Source organism: Lethenteron reissneri, chromosome 65 (assembly GCF_015708825.2).
Source record: "Lethenteron reissneri isolate LAM-NWPU_2019-01 chromosome 65, ASM1570882v1, whole genome shotgun sequence".
NCBI lineage: Eukaryota > Metazoa > Chordata > Hyperoartia > Petromyzontiformes > Petromyzontidae > Lethenteron > Lethenteron reissneri.
The window spans coordinates 8,565,370-8,585,340 of NC_083843.1; the positions used below are offsets into that span (position 1 = coordinate 8,565,370).

A 19,971-nucleotide genomic window follows, 5' to 3' on the forward strand; every position below is an offset into this window, starting at 1 on the left:
CGATGGGCAAGATTTTTTTAATGCATATTAGGAAAATATACAGTGATAGTCATACCGATATTGCGCTTAAACGAAAGACGATGTTTGTTTAGCCAGAGGCTGTTCGCTGTGGTAATGCGTGAGGCCACCCACCCAGGGACCCAGCCACTCAACCGCACGCTCTCCCAGCCACCCTCCCTCCAGCCCTCCCTCACCGCCCGCTCGCCCACCCTTCACACCATCCCCCTGCCCATCTGTTTCCCCTCTCACCAAATAACCACTCCACTCGCTCACTCAATCTTCACCACCACCCACTCACTCGCTCGTACCTTCGATTAGCACGAGTGGCTACGTACGCTGAGAAATAATTTCAACATACACTCACCCACTCACCCACACACACCCACTCACCCACACACTCACCCACTCACTCACCCACACACCTCCGATTAGCATGGTTGACTATGTACGCTGTGAAAGAAGTTCAACATACATAAAACCACCGTCCACCCAGAATAAAACGGTGTGGTAGGATTAAAAAAACTAAAATATATTTGACAGATGAACAGAGGTCGCATGAAGCCAGTAGTTAACTATTAGTTGATAAAGGTGGAAGACGATTACAGACTGTGAAGCTTAAACAAACAGGCCTTGCAAGAAAAAAATTGGATAAAGACACAGATGGGAATAAAAACAAGTTAACCTTTAACATCAGAATGTTTGCACAAGGTGCGGTTCCACTGTGTGCAATGCACACAGCCTGACCTAGCCGGTCAATCAGCCTGTGGGACAAACCATTATCGCTGTGTCCCGGGTTGCTGCTGCTGCTGATGAGTTTTGTTTGTACAACTATTATATCACTTGAGACCGGTCAAAGTTATGTATGTTGAACTTCTTCCACACCGTACGTAGCCAACCGTGCTAATTCGAAGTGCAGGGGAAGGACAACAAACTAAACACAAAAATCAGGTTTAGCTATTACACAGTGCGTGACTGTAACGCCACGTCTACACAGGTGAGCCCAGCCGCCGTGTGGAACATTCCAGGGCGTGTCTCGAGGTATTTATAACTTAACTGCAGGTGAAGTCAAGTTCATTTCCTTGTTCGTCTCCGCTGTGTGAGCTGCTGCTTCTGCGATAGCTCCTCTGTGAGCCGTGGCGAGCGACTGAGTCCGAGTGAAGCCATGGGCCATGGCGAGCGCGTCTCCCAGTGATTGTGTCGACAGTGAGCTGAGCTGCCCCATCTGCCTGCGCACGTTTGACTGCCCCTCCACGCTGAGCTGCGGACACTCGTTCTGCCTCCGGTGTCTGGACGGTGCTTGGGAAACAGCGAGCAGCTTCAGCTGCCCGCAGTGCCGAGCGGCCTTCCCTGAGCGACCCCAGCTGAAGAGGAACGTGGCGCTCGCCAACCTGGTGGAGCAGCTCAGAGTTGTAGAGAGGATGGCCGCAGTTGTCTTCTGTGACGGCTGTGATGATGGGGAGACTCCTGCAGTGAAGACCTGCCTCAGGTGTGAGATGTCCCTGTGTGAGTCCCACCTGAAGCCTCACATGAATAACCCCAAGTTGAAGGACCACGTCCTGGTGGCTCCCATTGTCAGCCTGGAGGAAAGAAGATGCAAGAAGCATAAACAGGAGCTCATGTTCTACTGCAAGCAGGACGCGAGTCTGGTGTGCATGACCTGTACCATTATCGGAGAACATAGAGGGCATGATGCCGTCACACTGGAGGATGAGCATGAGACACGGAAGGTGAGTACCTCAGTGTGAGAATGGGATCGCTTCAGTTCAAGGTAGCCATTCGGTTTTGGCAGGGAAAGGAAGGGACGAGAGTTGGAGTGTAAGAAGGAGGAGGGTGGTTTGACGCTTTTTGGGTGAGCCGTGCTGGAGGAAGGCCGTGATTGGATGTTGCTAATGAAGTGAAGAGCTGTTGTGTTGAACGATCATGTCCCTGTCCCCTGATGGGGCCTCTACCATACCAGGAGTCAAGCTGACAAATTCGCAACTTCCACATCTCATTCAATCAAAAATTCCGGGAAGTTATTCTCATCACTGCGCCTTGCCTACTTGCTTATAGGCTAAGTCAGTCCAGCCCGACAAACTGAGCACTCTTCTGGTGGACAATTATAGAGCCATCACTGTGGAGTGCTCCCTGTGGAGCGTGGCTGAGAGGGGGGCCGCTCAGGGAGTGGAGTCTCCTCTGGTGACTTTGTCTCTTACAGAGTGAAGTCGGAGAGGAGACGCGAGCGGTGGAGGAGAAGCGGAAGAAGGCGGAGGCGTCCGTGGGACGGATGAAAGCCGCTCGCAAGGACGTGCAGGTACGACGCGTGGGCTCTGTTATCTTGTGACCTTCACCCTCCGTGGAATCTGTGACTTCCTGTGAGGACAACTCCGTAGATTCAAGCGAACGTCGTGAGGCGTCAGTGTAATAGGAAAGAGCAATACATGATGTAAATTGCTGCTTGAATGTGGATATTAAAATGCATCGTTTATGACAAAAAGTTAATTTCTAGTACCACTGCAAAGACGTATACGGGATAACTCGAAATACTTTTTATGGGTTTGATAAAATAAAAGTGCATGGGGCAACGATTTATTGGATTAAAAACTAACACTTAAAACAAGTAAAGATTGTGATAAAATATAATATAAAATCTTAGCTCTTTAATTCTAGAACACAAGAGATGACTTGAAGAGATATTACAGGTAATGAAGGGAAAACGTCTCGTCATGCATCCAAACGTAGAGACAGTGCGTGGACTAGCGACCACGAGTTGTAAGCTTCAGGTGTGGAGACATTATAGGTAACGAGTGGTAACAACAGAGACAGTATATATGACTAGTAACCACACCAGGCCAGGAAACAAAGAGGGGAACGATGGAATCTTCAGAAACCTGCGAGAGAGTTTGAGAAGCGGGCGTGGGCAGGGGTGGTGGCATGGGCAACGCTGGAGGATAAAAGGGGGCGAGAAGCGGGGTTCTGGGCTGCCGTGGGGATCGGGGTCGATGCTGTCATCATTGTCATTGCTGCCGTCACTGCGTCGTCAGTCATCGCTATATAGTCCGTCGTTGCTGTATAGTCAGTCGTAGTTATGTTTTCAAGTCGTGACTGTGTCATCGAGCCGACGCTGTGAAAAGGTCAAGAAATAAATAAACCCTCAAAGTCAGTGTCTCCGACGTCATTACACAAGTATAAAGTAGACAATGCATAAATAATGAAATGTTAAAACTGGCTTCACTTGCATTGCAGTTTGCGTTCATTGTGATGTATTAATTGCTTCATCTTGGTGTCGTGCGAATGAGGCAACCGATAATAATGCAATTGCGTATATTTTTCGATTTAAAGCTTTCGTGACTGCAGGGATTCATCATTTGCGTATCAAATTCCTTTGTCAAGGCTCCCTCCTCCTCTAACCCAGCTTAAATATACGCTGGCAAGCTTGGTGGTGTTCATTCAGACACTGTCATTCCGACAGCCCTGTTCTTCACCTGAGGACGGCTGCTTGCGTTGTGGCCGAAACGTCGTGAGAATTGTATTTTATTATGTTTTATTTTTATTATTTTATTATTTCCCTTCTACGTGACTTTACCGAAAGAACCAAGAAGACAATTGCGTATACTTTAATATTTCTGCAAGAAATTGGGTCTGAGCCTCGTTGCTATCAACCGCATGGATTTATATTCTAACCAAATATATAACATACAAGAGAGCATTTCATCATATAGAGAACTTGACGCCTTTGACCAGTGTAGCTTGCAATGGAGACTTCACATTCACTCTGCGAGATTTTCTCAAATACCGGAGTCCATCGATGAACAGCACGACAGCCGCTGTTTGAAGCAGTCACAGCCAGGAGGATCTGGCTCTGTGGATACATTACATAGGCTGACATGTTGGCTTATCACACCAGAGCTCTGCGTGGAATCATTGATGGCCTTCCTCGCTATTGGAGGTGGCCCAGAGGCAGGCAGAGGCTGACCTGGACGCACAATTTAGGCCGATCTCAGGCATTCTCATCTCGGTGGCCTGCTCTTGGCATGGAGTGGAACCCAGAACAGAGTTGCCCGGTGATGTATCATGAGCATCACTACACATTGGCCTGTTAATGATTGATTTGTATCCATCGAGTCAATTTGTGATGGTAATAATAATTTACACCAGTTTAACACTTTTGCGACTAATATTATCCAAAATTGAGGTTTCTTGGGGTTAGATCGTGAAAATATAAATGCGTCATTAAACCCGCCACCACCCAACACAGCCAATTAGTAAAGTTTGTCACTTAAACAAAACATGCTAATTTGTTACTAGTTCAGCACACCGGTTTGTTGGAGAGTAAACCCACATTTACAATTCGAGAATGATGTTTCCCCGGTAATTTCAACCAGCTTCATCAGGCCACAGCCAAAATTGTGGAGAGAGATAAATGCGATGTCATCATTTGTGAGCTAATCAGTTACGAAGACCAGGGGATGGGGGGGGGGGTCATGTATTTATACAAATTACAATTTTCTATATTATTGGTTGGGTTATTCACAGTTAATAAACATATGTAATTTACATGTATGTACGTTATGTTTGGACACAAAAAACCTCTTATGGATAAATTACACCTTTTGTGAAACCAGTGTAACATTGAGGCCTTTCCACAACCGACAAGCACACAGATTGCTTAACCATATTTTACCAAGTTGGTCAATGTGGGTTGGTGAAGACAGCCCAGCACCCATTCATAAATTACTCACCAAACAGTTTGATGACCACCACACCACCACTGCCCTACCTGGTGATCACCATCATGACGATCCATGGGCAGATAGCCCCTAGTGTCTACTGCCCATGTCGTCATTGGTTTCCACTTTCCTGTCTCTGTCTTGTGCCAATATGCTCTAGTAGTGCCCCATCGTTCTGGCACCAATCTTTAATGTCATCAATCCATTCTGTGTGAGGTCTTACTCTCTTTCCGGTTCCTTCCATAGTTCTGAACAACAAGACACTTTTCATTTGCCTGTTGTTTTCCTTACTGCATGTGTTCATCTAGTGCCAGTTTATTTCTCATCACTGCTGCATCATCAGATCTTCTGTGTGCCATATTTTTATTACTTCTACGTTGGTCACTCTTTGCTATCTGTTTTACTCCATTTCCACCTGATGATGAGTGCTTGTGCTCGAAACGTCGTGATTTATTTAAATCTAACTTTATTTTATTTATTTAAATTTTATTTTATTTCCACATACGTGACTTCACCGAAAAAAACAATGAGTATGGATGGCATCTGTTTCAAATTTCTCCATGAAAGCATTCGCTATCACTGGTGATAAGGGGGAACCCATAGGAGTACCTTCATTTTGTTTGTAGAAAGTACCATTCCAGGTGAAGTAAGTGTTGGTAAGGCAGTGCCTAACCAGAGTAGGAACATCAGGATTCAGTCTATGTTGGACTAAATCTTCAATTATTGCTAAGGTGTCAGGCACAGGAACCTTGGTGAACAGAAAAACTACATTAAAGCTGACGAGAAAATCATCTGGGGACAGTGAAATGCCCTTGATTAGAGAGACCAAGTGAGCTGAGTTATGTACTGCTGAGGTAGTCTTGGCAGTGAATGGAAGCAAGGTATCAGACAGAAAACGGGCCAGTTTGTAGGTAGGTGAATTGATAGTGGAAACGATGGGCCGAAGTGGAGTACCTTCTTTATGGATTCTAAGAAGACCATAGAATCTGGGTGGTCTAGTGGCAGGTTTTAGGGAGAGCCATTTGAATGGTTCGATTAGAGAAGTCGAACTGGTAATGATATTGTTGGTTTTTGTAGCCAGGCGGTTAGTAGGATCTTTGTTGATTTTGGTGTAACTGCCATCATTAAGAAGGTCCTGGATTTTGTTGTTGTATGTGGTTTTATGCATGATGACAGTAGCATTGCCCTTGTCGGCCGAGAGGATGACTATGCCATCTCTCTTTTTCAATTTTGCGAGTTCAGAACACTCGTCTTTGCTGATATTGTTTTTTCCGAAGACCAAGGAACTCTGCAAACCTTCGGGCAACTATCAAAGGTTTGTTCATGAAGCCATCCAGATATATAAACATAGACATAACTTCAACCGAGAAGATGGTTACAAATTGAGCAATCATTGGAAGGATGTTATTAACCAGGTAAAACATTAACTGCTTTATGGTTGTTGCCTTTATATCCGCTTCTCCAGTTTCTTCAGCCTCCCACTCCAACCCCGCCCACTTCCCCCCACTGGCATCACGTCTGCTCGTCCCCTAACGCTCTCGCAGCGCTCCCCTCCCCCTACCCCCCCTCTCTATCTGTCCCCCCTTGCTCCTCCCCCTTCTCTTACCGATATATCCTCTTGTCACGGCAGCCCTCTCACCCGCTTCAGCAAATGTTTCTTGCTGTGGTTGTCGCACCTGATGACGGATGCTTGTGTTGCGCCTGAAACGTCGTGATTTATTTTATTTTATACCTACGTGACTTTGCCATAAGAACCAAAGAGTATGGATTCCTGCAGTCACGAAAACTTCAAATCTAGATTGGTGCTTTTACCGATACCCCAATGAAGCCCTCATATATTGGTCATCCGAAAGAAAGAACGCTGACGGGAACGCATCCCCATATATACAATAGCATAATGACCCCTTTTAGCGCTGATTCGATAAGCGCTCACTTCTTCAGGAAGCATATTGAGCATTTAACGAGGTCTGCCTGTACTGATAAAATAAAGCAGTCCCAAAAGGCCGTGGGGCCAATAGATTGTGTACAAAATACTTTTATTGGTGATGTGCAGAGATAAATATATGAAGAAGGTGAATCGTGTGCTCATCTGTTTTTGTAAATAATTTACAGATCCTCACTAATACACTTCTGGACGAAGGTTCCGCAACATCGCGTTGATCTTTGAGGCTAGTTGGCCATATTTAGTTGCGTGGGTCAGTGCAGGTTGGTGAAGGTAGAGTCCAGCACTGGTTCATATCTCAATCATTACGCAGCCCTCTAATTGTGTTGGAGGCTGGGGTGGGAGCCCAGCCTAGGCTGATAGGCAAGGACACTCCAGTAATGTGGGGTAGTAACAGCAGCGTGGAAGAACGCGTCACAGAACCTAGTTTTAATATATGGTAATTTTAGCGAGAACAGATTGCGACAAGGAATTTGCGGAGTTAGGAGGTCCTTACATATTTGGCGGATTTGTTTTAAAGGAATATTAGAATGAAGACAGCCTATTGGTGGTCTATAAATGTATCCAGTGGGGACAAATTGGAGGTGATACAGAGGTTGGCATAATGTGCTGATATGGAGGCATCAAGGTCAAAGCGGGCGGTCAGGTGGTATAATGGAACAAGAGGCTCGGCAGTCGATGATGTCACAGGAGTCAAAGGTGGGGAGGATGGCAGCTTGGACTACATGAAGATGGAGCCGAGGTGAGACAATGTGTATATTTAAAGAGGATTTCGTTTTTTTTTTTATCTTACTGGCGATATGATCAATGTTAAGGGTAAGATGGCACCTAGATACCTCTAAAGTTATCGACCTGTTCAATGGGATGAGTCCACAGAAAAGAAGGCAGGGGAAAAAAGGTTTGGAGTAACTGGAAAACAATGTGACTTTGGTCTTAAAGCATGGAATACGAATTGATAGAATCCATCGCACACCCCTTGCAGGATTCCATGGCCCAGACCAAGGCTGGCATCTCAGACGAGTTCACCCGCATGAGAGCGACGCTGGATGAGGACGAGAGGGCGACGCTGGAACACGTGGACATGAAGGGGAGCGAGCTGCTGTCCCAGATCGAGGAGAACGTCGCTCATTACGAGCGCGAGATCAACGAGCTGCAGGCAGCAGCCACGCGCCTGCGCGCTCTGCAGGAGGAGAGGGACTCGCTCACGTTCCTGCAGGTAGAGCACTCAGGGAGCCAGGGCGAGTGCCCCAGTTCACGTGTTCATTACGGACAGTCCTCGACTTACCAACACAACTCGTTCATCAGCCCCATTCGTAAGTCAGAACACAACAATGTACTCTATTTAAATGCCGATACAGTCGGTGTTATGAAATGTCTTATAGCTCAACAAAAAATTGAAGTACTGTTAAACTAATAAATAAGAATAAATATTGTACATTATCATGTAACACTGTCAAATAATTGTATAGTATATAACACGTAAGATAAAGTGATATAAATTGAAAAAAAAAATCGGTTTTATTTTTACTTACCTTGAGTCCTGATCCTGTCTTGCTTGTTAGAAGGGGCGCAATGAGTCACTACAATTGAACACACACACACACATGGGTCACGCGCAAACTCACACACAAGACAAATATACACTGACAGACACAACAAAGACACACACACGGGGCATGCGTGCACACACACAGACGTACACACACAGACACACTCCAATGATAACAATGTGCCATAGAGCCTGAACAGACTGTTGTAGAGGAGCAACTATGAAGGCCGGCACGGCACACGAGGGAGTGAGTGGGGAGCACCATGCCCGGCCACCATTGACCACTATTGACTCCCCAGTGGCGATGTTTACACACCGAACCAGGTACTCATTTGAGGCTGAGTCAACGTAGGGGAGGCCCAGCGCCCATTCATATAATTGCCACTGGTGTTGGTTGTGAGGGTGAATAGAACTCGTGTTACCGGGTTGATAGTGCAGCACGCTAACCATTGCACTACCACTCCCCACACAATAACAACCGCCATTCGCCACTAAGTGGCTGTAACATCACCACGGCGCTTGTGCCAGGTTATGTCCACGTTGAGGCCACGTGAAGTGTTGAACGTCCGCCGGCAGGAGGTCACGGGGCAAACCCAGGTGCCACGGGTGAACTAACTGAGATGACTGGCCAATGCACCACCTGTGCCCCCTACTGTGCCAACTTGCTGGGCATTAGCCACCCGGCACTCCGCTCGTTGTTGTGAGTGTCGGTTCTCTGCCCTCCATTGTTGTTGGAGCGTCACTGCCTCCAACTACCCAGTAGCATCCTTCATGAGCCTCTTCCACAGAGGCCAATCTTAACACCGCTAGTACCAGTCATCAGCAAGTCCACTCAGCTCCACATCCTCTTGTACCACATCACTCCATCTCTTCTCTAGCTCGAGACACGCCCATTTAGCCGCCCCTATCCGGCCAAACAAAAGCTGTTTAGGCATGCGGTCGCTGGGCATATGGTCTAGATGACCCAGCCTTGCCTGCTGGAGGAGCTCACCAATGGGACTTTGTCCAGATCTTTCAAGGATTTGTGAGCTCCTCACACAATCCAGCTTGGTTAAACCCAGGATGGATCGTAGGCAGGCCAGCCTAAATGTTTCTAACCGGCGAAGATGTTCCATTAGGGGGGTCCACGTTTCGCAAGTGTAGAGAAGGGAGGGCATGACTGTGGCAAAGAAGACCTGAAGCTTCGTGTGGAACGACAGACCAGGTAGCTTCCACACAGCGTTATGCAACCGATGTAAAGATAATACCGCTCGACATGTTTGACCGCGGGCGCACACACATGAACACACACTCACTCCGAGCGTGCAGCTGACTCATTACATCTCGAGGAGGATCGCTCCGCTGAAAAAATAGTTCTGGAGTTTAGTTTGCAAGTGTGAGTTTGCGTTTTAAGTCAATGTAAAATATATATATTTCAAGGAAGCTGTTTCGTAAGTGCCGGTGTTCGTAAATCGAGGATTGCCTGTGCATTTATAAATGTGCCACATGCGATATATCACAAAGCACAGGATAACACAACTTGTACCTTCAACACAACCTATAGCCCATGCTATATTTTGACAAAAATGAAAATTATCGCTGAATTTCCAAAGAATAAATAAACGATTAACACACAAATCCCACGAGTTAATAAATGGTTGGTAATGTATGCAGATGTTGGCATTAAAAACCGTAACAGCATGGTCCTGTAATGTACCACAGATTGAGGCTACTTGATGCTAAATTTTGATCATTCGTGTAACCAAATATAGACCAACATTTAGTAAAACTGAAAAGAGAAGCACCTTTAACATCAGTAAAGTTAGAAGCATTTGTAGTTTAGCACCGACTGCTGATGAGTCTCAGAAATGTGAAACAAACCCAGAGATTGATCATTATTTTGAATGTTGGGTCACAATCACTGTGACTCGATATCGAGTGCTATGGACGCCTCTTTCCCATGACATCGGGTACCATGTGGTCACGGTTTTCGAGGCCACACTTTGCTGATGAGAACCATCGAGTCCGAACGAGTCCACGGCTTTGCCTTGTTTACAACCAACAACACTGGAATACGCGAATGGCTGAGCACAGCCCAGATCATCGCGTCTACCAATCACCGTGTGGTTAACGTGGCTGGAGGTGAACTGACTCGTGCCCCCTGCCCTGTGTCTGACTCCTGCAGGTTCACCTGAAGGAGACAAACCGGTATGGACTCATGAACTTGCACAGATTCACACAGTGGGTGACGCCTTGTGTGTGATGTGTGTGTGAGTGGATGATGCTGTGTGTGATGATGCTGTGATCGATTATACTGTATGTGATAATGCTGTGTAAGGCACTTGCTCTGTGATGGTGTGATGATGCTGTGAATGATGCTGTGATGATGATACTGTGATGGTGCTGTGTGTGTTGGTGCTGTGTAAGACACGGGCTGTGTGAGTCACTGCTGGTTCTGGTCTCACAGGAGAGGCGCTCAGAAGGGAACTCCACCTCCATGTCCCAAGGAAGAAGACATCGCCTCGATAAGGAACCAGCTGGCGTTCATGTGTGAGTTCCACGAACTCTCGTCACGTGTGCGTGTGTATTATTGCGCGTATAATTGTGATCGTACATGTTGCAGAGCGGTGGTGTAGTGGTTAGCATGCTCCGCTATGAATCCGGCTACCCGAGTTCGATTCTCACTCACAGAATACACCAGTGATGCATTATCTGAACCCGTCCATGGCCTTCCCTAGATCGATGCAGCATCAAATGAGTACCTGGTGCGGTGTGTAGTAAACATAACCACTGGGGAGACAAAGGCGGACGGGCGTGGTGCTGGCCACCAACCCCCTCGTGTGCAGATACAGAATCGAAGACCTTGAGGATTCTCAGGATTCGGTGTTACAGCCTGAAGCTCTCAGAATCAAAGGCAACTTTAGGTTCTATTCGACAGCCAGACCAAGGCATGAGCTGAGTTGCCCGTGCAAATCACTACACAGGCAATAAGTTAATTACAAAAGAACACAAAGACAAGTGCTGTTAGCGAGCTCCTATGAAGGCCGGCACGGCACACGAGGGGTGGGTGGCCAGCACCACGCCCGACCGAATTTGTCTCCCAAGTGGCGATGTTTACACACCGCAGTATGTACTCATTTGAGGCTCAGTCGACCTAGGGGAGACCCAGGACCGAGTGCGATAATCGTCACTGGTGTTGGCCGTGAGCAAGACTAAAAATCGGGTCACTGCGCTAAGCACTGTGCTACCGCTCCCCACGATCATTTATCAATGTTCATGTATAGCGCATACACACAGTGGACATCACTAAACTATCACACACAAGAGTGTACATCACTCCACTATAACACACGAGTGTACATCACTCCACTATCACATACACACGAGTGTACATCACTACACTATCACACACACACACGAGTGTACATCACTCCACTATAACACACGAGTGTACATCACTCCACTATCACACACACACACGAGTGTACATCACCACACTATCACACACACACGAGTGTACATCACTACACTATCACACACACACACACGAGTGTACATCACTCTACTATCACATACACACACGAGTGTACATCACTACACTATCACACACGAGTGTACATCACTAAACTATCACACACGAGTGTACATCACTACACTATCACACACACGAGTGTACATCACTCTACTATCACATACACACGAGTGTACATCACTAAACTATCACACACACACACACACGAGTGTACATCACTCTACTATCACATACACACGAGTGTACATCACTACACTATCACACACACGAGTGTACATCACTACACCATCACACACACGAGTGTACATCACTACACTATCACATACACGAGTGTACATCACTAAACTATCACACACACGAGTGTACATCACTCTACTATCACACACACAAGTGTACATCACTACACTATCACACACACGAGTGTACATCACTCTACTATCACATACACACGAGTGTACATCACTACACCATCACACACACGAGTGTACATCACTCTACTATCACACACACAAGTGTACATCACTACACTATCACACACACAAGTGTACATCACTACACTATCACACACACAAGTGTACATCACTACACTATCACACACACAAGTGTACATCACTACACTATCACACACACAGAGTGTACATCACTACACTATCAAACACACACACACGAGTGTACATCACTACACTATCACACACACACACGAGTGTACATCACTACACTATCACACACACACGAGTGTACATCACTACACTATCACACACACACACGAGTGTACATCACTACACTATCACACACACGAGTGTACATCACTACACTATCACACACACACACACACACGAGTGTACATCACTACACTATCACACACACACACACGAGTGTACATCACTACACTATCACACACACACACACACGAGTGTACATCACTACACTATCACACACACGAGTGTACATCACTACACTATCACACACACACACACACGAGTGTACATCACTACACTATCACACACACACGAGTGTACATCACTACACTATCACACACACACGAGTGTACATCACTACACTATCACACACACACACACGAGTGTACATCACTACACTATCACACACACACACACGAGTGTACATCACTACACTATCACACACACGAGTGTACATCACTACACTATCACACACACACGAGTGTACATCACTACACTATCTCACACACATGAGTGTACATCACTACACTATCACACACACACATGAGTGTACATCACTACACTATCACACACACACACACACGAGTGTACATCACTACACTATCACACACACACACACACACGAGTGTACATCACTACACTATCACACACACACACACGAGTGTACATCACTACACTATCACACACACACACGAGTGTACATCACTACACTATCACACACACACGAGTGTACATCACTACACTATCACACACACACACGAGTGTACATCACTACACTATCACACACACACACACACACGAGTGTACATCACTACACTATCACACACACACACACGAGTGTACATCACTACACTATCACACACACACACACACGAGTGTACATCACTACACTATCACACACACGAGTGTACATCACTACACTATCACACACACACACACGAGTGTACATCACTACACTATCACACACACACGAGTGTACATCACTACACTATCACACACACACGAGTGTACATCACTACACTATCACACACACACACACGAGTGTACATCACTACACTATCACACACACACACACACGAGTGTACATCACTACACTATCACACACACGAGTGTACATCACTACACTATCACACACACACACACGAGTGTACATCACTACACTATCACACACACATACACACACGAGTGTACACCACTACACTATCACACACACACCTCGTGTGCCGTGCCGGCCTTCACAGGTGCTCACCAACACCACTTGCCCCTACAGTCTGTGAAAGGTGACACACGGGAGATGTTTGTGTTTGTTGTACACACACAGAGACGCTGCGGCGGTGTTGATATCCACGCTGCTGTGATCCACTGCCTCCCACGGGCACTACCGCACAGGGGACTGAACGATTAATCGATTTCAAATCGAAGTCGCAATTTGAAACAATGCGATTAGCAAATCGCAAAGGCTGCGATTTTTGGAAAGTCCTCTTACTTTCTTATTGGAATGTTGAAATTTTTATTATTAGAACTTTATTGATTTAACTTAACAATTAATTCTAGATTTGAAGCTTTCGTGACTGCAAGGATTCATACTCTTAGGTTGTTTCGGTAAAGTCACGTTGGTAAAATATAATAATAAAATAAAATAATAATAAATGAAAATAACTCAATTCAATCACGACGTTTCGAAGGCAACACAAGTCTCCGTCTTCAGGTGGGACCGTCACAGCTAAAATTACTGTATCACTTTATTTTATTATTATTTTATTATTAGTTAATTTTATTATTTTACCATTTAGTTAATACTATTTTATTTTATTATTATTTCGATAGTATTTTATTATAAAAACATCTTATTATTATTTTATTATTTATAAATATTAGTTTATCAATATTTAATTTAATTATTATTGTTGTATTAGCAATTTTTATTTTATTATTATTTCAATATTATTTTGCCGCTATTATTTTATTATTATTTATATTTTATTATTGTATTATTATTTTATTATTATTTTATTATTATTATTATTTTACCTACGTGACTTTACCGAAAAAACTTAACAATTGTTCTATCTTTGATCGTTCTATTTCAATTAAAACATTTTAACAAATACATGTTGGGAGAATTTAATATCTTTTAAGTTTTCAGCCTTACATTAGAATATATAGAGCAGTTCACATTTTGATGGTATCATCACATGTTTTACATCTATTACACAGTGAATATCGAACTGAAGCTCGACTTTTAAAAATGTAGATGACGGGGCAGACAAACGCACTGCTGTACTGTACTTCTGTGCTCTCGCCAGCCGCGCCACCTGCCTCCACAAACACGCGGTGACCAGCGTGGTGAAGTATGGTCAAACATCCCCCGCGACCCGCACGGTGTAGGGAGGCCCTCATCCAGCAGTGGATTGACAAAGTGCCCGTTACATGTCATCACACCGATAGCTACGCATTACAACGTTGTATAACAATGCTCATTATGAATTGCTCTATTGTATCTTCTTGGTTCTTTCGGTAAAGTCACGTAGAAGGGAAGTAATAAAATAATTGTAATTGTTTTATTATGTTTTATTTTTATTATTTTATTACTTCCCTTCTACGTGACTTTACCGAAAGAACCAAGAAGATGAATCCCTGCAGTCACGAAAGCTTTAAATCGAAAAATGCTCTATTGTAGTGTACGTGCGTGTTAGTGCACGAGTGCTGTTGTTATAGTGGTGCTGTTGTTACACGGCTACTGTGATTATCGTTACTGCAGACGGACGCTCACCGACTGTGGACCCAAACTCGGCCTGCAACAACCTCCAGATTTCCTCGGACCTCAGGACGGTGACGCTGACCGCTGTCTCCCAGGGTCGCCCCGATCACCCGCACCGCTTTGATCGCTATGCACAAGCCCTGTGCTCCGAGAGCTTCTCGTCGGGTCAGCACTACTGGGAGGTGGACGTGGGGGGTGTGACGGGGGGCTGTGAGGTTGGTGTCGCGTACGGGACGATCGCACGGAAAGGGGGTGGTAAAGAGTGCAGCCTGGGAAGGAACGACTCATCTTGGGTTTTATATAAAAACAACAACAGCTGCTCAGTGCTTCATGGTGGTGTAGTGACCTCAGTGCCGGTGAGGGATCCTCCCCGGAGAGTCGGGTGTCACCTGCACTGGGAGGCGGGGCTGCTGTCGTTTTACCGCGCCGACTCCATGGAGCTGCTGCACTCCGTCCACCACTCGTTTAGTCAACCGCTCTACCCCGCACTGTGGGTGGGTGTTGGTAGCTCAGTGAGGATTCTGGATCTGAGTCGTGTGTCCTGAGAGCACGGAGTGTGAGCAGCGCAGAGGAACGGGCGCAACGCACAGACTCACGCACACAAAGACACAGATCCCCCGTGTAGCCTTAACAGGCTGTTGGGGTAAGGGCTGTTAGCGAGCACATATGGGGCTGTCCATAAATAACGTCACGCACCTGGGGGGGGGGGTTAGACATTTGTGACGATGGGGGGGGGGGCGTTGAGAAATGTGACGTCACGTCAAAATGAGTAACTTTAAATGAATATAGACAACACGTTCTACTTAATTAAATAGACTTTTTAATAAATGTTTTCTCCTACAACATCAGAGTGCAGCGCCACATTAAATATGCACTACAATGACAATAGTTTAAAGCTATTTTAGGCATGTTTTATTTTTTTTTGGGGGGGGGGGGCAGAGCTTTGTGACGTCATATTTGAGGGGGGGGGATCAGAAATCGCGTGACGTCATTTATGGACGGCCCCTATGAAGGCCGGCATAGCACACTAGGGGGTGGGTGGCCAACACCACGCCCGGCCGCCTTTGTCTCCCCAGTGGTGATCTTTACACACCGTACCAGGAACTATTTTTTCAGGCTGAGTCGACCTAGGGGAGGCCCATGACCGGTTCACCAACACCAGTGACGATATTCGGTATCGGTCCAGGCTCTCCCCTAGGTCGACTCAGCCTCAAATGAGTACCTGCTGCGATGTGCAAACATCGCCACTGGGGAGACAAAGGCGGGTCGGGCGTGGTGCTGGTCACCGACCCCCTCGTGTGCCACAGTGCCGGCCTTCATAGGTGCTACTAGCAAACAGCACTTGCCCCAACAGTCTGTTAAGACTACACAGACACACACACAGATAGACAAACACACAGACACACAAACAGGTAGACACATGTACATACACACACAAATACACTCACAAACAGAAACATACACACACAGATACAAAGAGAACTATCCCCGTATAGCCTTAACAGACTGTACGGGCAAGTGCTGTTAGTGAGCACCTAAAAAGGCCGGCACTTCACACGAGGGTGTGGGTGGCCACCATCACGCCTGGCCGCCTTTGTTTCCCAAGTGGCGATATTTACACATTGTACCAGGTACTTATTTTAGGCTGAGACGACCTAGAGGAGGCCCATGACCGGTTTACCAACACCATTGATAACTTATCTGAATTGGTCTTGAGTCTCCCCGAGGTCGACTCAGCCTCAAATGAGTACCTGGTACGATCAGTAAATATCGCCCCTGGGGATACAAAGGCGGGTCTCTGCCAGGCTGGCCTTCATAGGTGCTCCTCATTAGCAGCACTTGACCCAACAGTATGTTAAGGCTACAGGGCAGAGGTCGCAAACGGGTTTTGATTCCTTACCTGTACCCGGCCGCACCAGGGTCGCAAACGAGTACCCGTACCCGGCCAGGTACGGGTAGCCGGGTATCGGGTAATGAGTTACAAACGGTTACTCACCAGTGACTCACGGCCTACCCGTACCCGTACCCGACCGCACCAGGGTCGCAAACGGGTACCCGGCCGGGTACGGGTAGCCGGGTATCGAGTAGGGTACGGGTATCGGGTACCCGATTGCGACCTCTGCTATAGGGGGTATCTTTGTCTTTAGTGTATAGAGGAGCATGTGCGTTGTGTGGGGTGGAGCGGTGGTGCAGTGGTTAGCGCACTGGTGGGGGAGGGCGGGGGGAGCCAAGCTTCTCTCTGACGTCATCGTCCCTCGCGCCGCGTGGCGCTCAACGCCGAGAGGGCGGAGCTCCACCGCGGGCGTGCTGGGAACACGCGTCACGTGACGCTACGGGGTGACGCGCGCCGTCCTCTCGTGGTCACTCGCTCGTTGGGCGATATATCCCGGGTGGGAATGGGATGGCATCACTAGGGGGGGACTACTCGTGGTGTGTGCTGAGCGTCGCTGGGATAAAGCATTTTTGTTTTAACCAGGGGTCGAGTGACCCCCTCCTCCCCCCACCCAAACTAGTTTTATTTTACAGGGCATAGAGAGAGAGAAGCCATTTAATACCTAGTAGTAGTAGGAGGTCTTTTGCCACCAATATTATTCGTAAAGGTTTGTTTTGATTAATATTTTCATTATCTGCTGTCAGACTTTTGGACCTGAAGCCACAACTTTCGATTTATGGGATAACGCTTCTGCTGACAACAATGGGAACTGTGTTTTGACTTTGAAGTGGGTTAAAGTTATTAAGCACCTGATATATATCTAGAGTGAGGATCTACCTTACAATACGACACGACTAATATTGTCTCAACACGCATTAATAACACAAATACACTGTGTTATTACAGGGATAGAGACAACACAAACTCCAAATTTCCAGCAACTGTCAGGGTCGGAATCCAACCAATGACCTCCTGCATACCAGGCGAGGAAGTTAACATATCCTAGCCACAACGGCGTCCCTCCTTAACGTGAGACACCAATCCGGTGTGAACCCAACCTCGAGTCTCAGGGTGTCTAGCAACATGTAGATGATTTGAGACGCATTGATTATCTCGTACCAGTTGTGTAATTGTGTGAACACTAATCGCATTGTGCTCTGGGATGTGGGTGAGATTTCTATATACTTGCTTCATTGCTGGCATAGGTTTGACTTGTTTTGCTGTTTTCATTTTTGTGACCCAGGTCACTTCTTGTCAATGACACTCATCCTGATCTCCTGAGTTCTTACCTCGTTAAATAAAAATTCAACTCGACTCGATTATCAGCAGAAGTATCATCAGCAGAAGAATTAGTAACAGCATCAACAGCAGTAGCTCCATCATCAGCATCGGGAGTAGAACTGGCATCAATAATGATAGAATCATTATCAGCAGTAACAGAATCATCAGCAGCAGCATCATTATCATCACTCCGTGCAACCGAGACTCATCCTGGTTTCTTGAGTTCTCACCTGGTTAAACAAATCGACTTTAACACGTAGGCTTTCGCGACCAATATTATCAATGATAAAGGTTTATTGGGTTAGATCGCGTAAATTTACATAGACCTGATTGTGTTCTGGATTACCTGTAGATTGTAATCACATTGTATTGTGGGTCAACGGTCAATGTGTTCTTGGTGAATAAAAAATTAAATCTGAAAATCTATTGTCAAGATTGTCATCCAGGCTGTGAATGTGACTCTCTCATAGCTGAGACTGACTTGTGTAAACATGTATTTTTTTGGGATGGTTGCTGTTGTTTTGTTTGTATAGATGTTATATTAACGGATATTAAACCCTGGCACAGTTAGTAAATCTGCAGCCTACGCCTTCACAGGTAAGTGCTGTCTGTAGCCTTGGGCCACATTCCATGGCGCATCTCGTGTTATTTTTTGCTGCACTCTGTCAGTTTGCTTGTTCCTCGTCATCATGAGCTATGATGATGAATGGATCCTGACTGATGGATGATGATGAAGAGCAAGATGATGATGATAATGACGACGCTTGGTAATGATGACCACCACCCACTCACCTGCACCCAACACTCTCTTACCCGACACCTGCCACTCCCTAACCTACTACCCCCCATCCTATTGTAATAAAAGACTCCGTCAGGCACTGCTGGTCTCCGTTGGTCTTTAATTCAAGTTCTTTCTCCGCACCCCGCTGGTCTCCGCGGACCAGCGTCGTCTTGCGCGCGCCCCCGCACGCGCTTCCTCAGCTCCTCCACTCGTCCTCACACCCTGCTGGTCCTGACAAGGGACCAGCGTCTCCTCTCGGCTGCCACGCATGCTCCTCTCGCGTGCCCCGCACGCTCCTTTCGCGTACCCCGCACGCTCCTCTCGCGTGCCACGCACGCTCTTCCTCCTCGCACGCGCCCCCCACGCGCTCTCCCGTCAGCTCCTCTCCCGTCAGTCGCTCCGCTCCTCCCCGCTCCGCACACCGCTGGCCGACGGTGTGCCGCCGAAGCCCCGTCAGCCACGTGGCTGATGGCGCGGCGGCCACCCAACATGGTCCCGCTTCTTCACTCCATCAACTGACCCCAATCTCTTCCGGGCTCCCCTCTTTATCTTCTCTCCCACGTGACCTTGACTCCTCCCCTTCCGGATCGTCAGATCCGGCCTTCCCATACTGCCCTGCTGGCTCCACCTCCATTCACCTCGCTTCCCATTGGAGCCGAGGTGAACGGCGGCACCTCCCACACGCCCCCCATACCGGGCTCCGCCCCCAATACCCCGGGCCGTATGATTGAGCCAGAGCCCAGCAGCAACCCCATTTACGCTCGCATTACATGACCCCCCCCCCCCCCCCCCCCGGTGAAAAATCC

At 46.9% G+C, this 19,971-nt stretch overlaps 2 protein-coding genes across 2 annotated transcripts in view; both read left to right on the top strand.

Annotated features, from left to right (window-relative positions):
• AP3M2 (adaptor related protein complex 3 subunit mu 2) overlaps positions 1–19,971 on the top strand; it is a gene marked incomplete at its 5' end in the record, with an annotated part of 280,782 nt that overhangs the window by 240,309 nt on the left and 20,502 nt on the right. The gene's annotated exons all lie outside the window — the stretch shown is intronic.
• Positions 857–15,804, top strand: LOC133359574 (nuclear factor 7, brain-like). The gene is made up of 6 exons (XM_061578019.1): positions 857–1,727; positions 2,198–2,293; positions 7,634–7,867; positions 10,365–10,387; positions 10,647–10,729; positions 15,171–15,804. Exons 1-6 carry the CDS (start codon positions 1,170–1,172, stop codon positions 15,713–15,715), a joined length of 1,539 nt encoding a protein of 512 aa, XP_061434003.1. The 5' UTR covers positions 857–1,169; the 3' UTR covers positions 15,716–15,804.

Bases quoted from the DNA above. Each gene is read 5' to 3' on its own strand.
- LOC133359574 (XM_061578019.1), top strand. From the start codon at position 1,170: ATGGCGAGCGCGTCTCCCAGTGATTGTGTCGACAGTGAGCTGAGCTGC. The intron at 1,728-2,197 runs GTGAGTACCTCA...TGTCTCTTACAG, and splicing joins ATGAGCATGAGACACGGAAG to AGTGAAGTCGGAGAGGAGAC. The intron at 7,868-10,364 runs GTAGAGCACTCA...TGACTCCTGCAG, and splicing joins ACTCGCTCACGTTCCTGCAG to GTTCACCTGAAGGAGACAAA.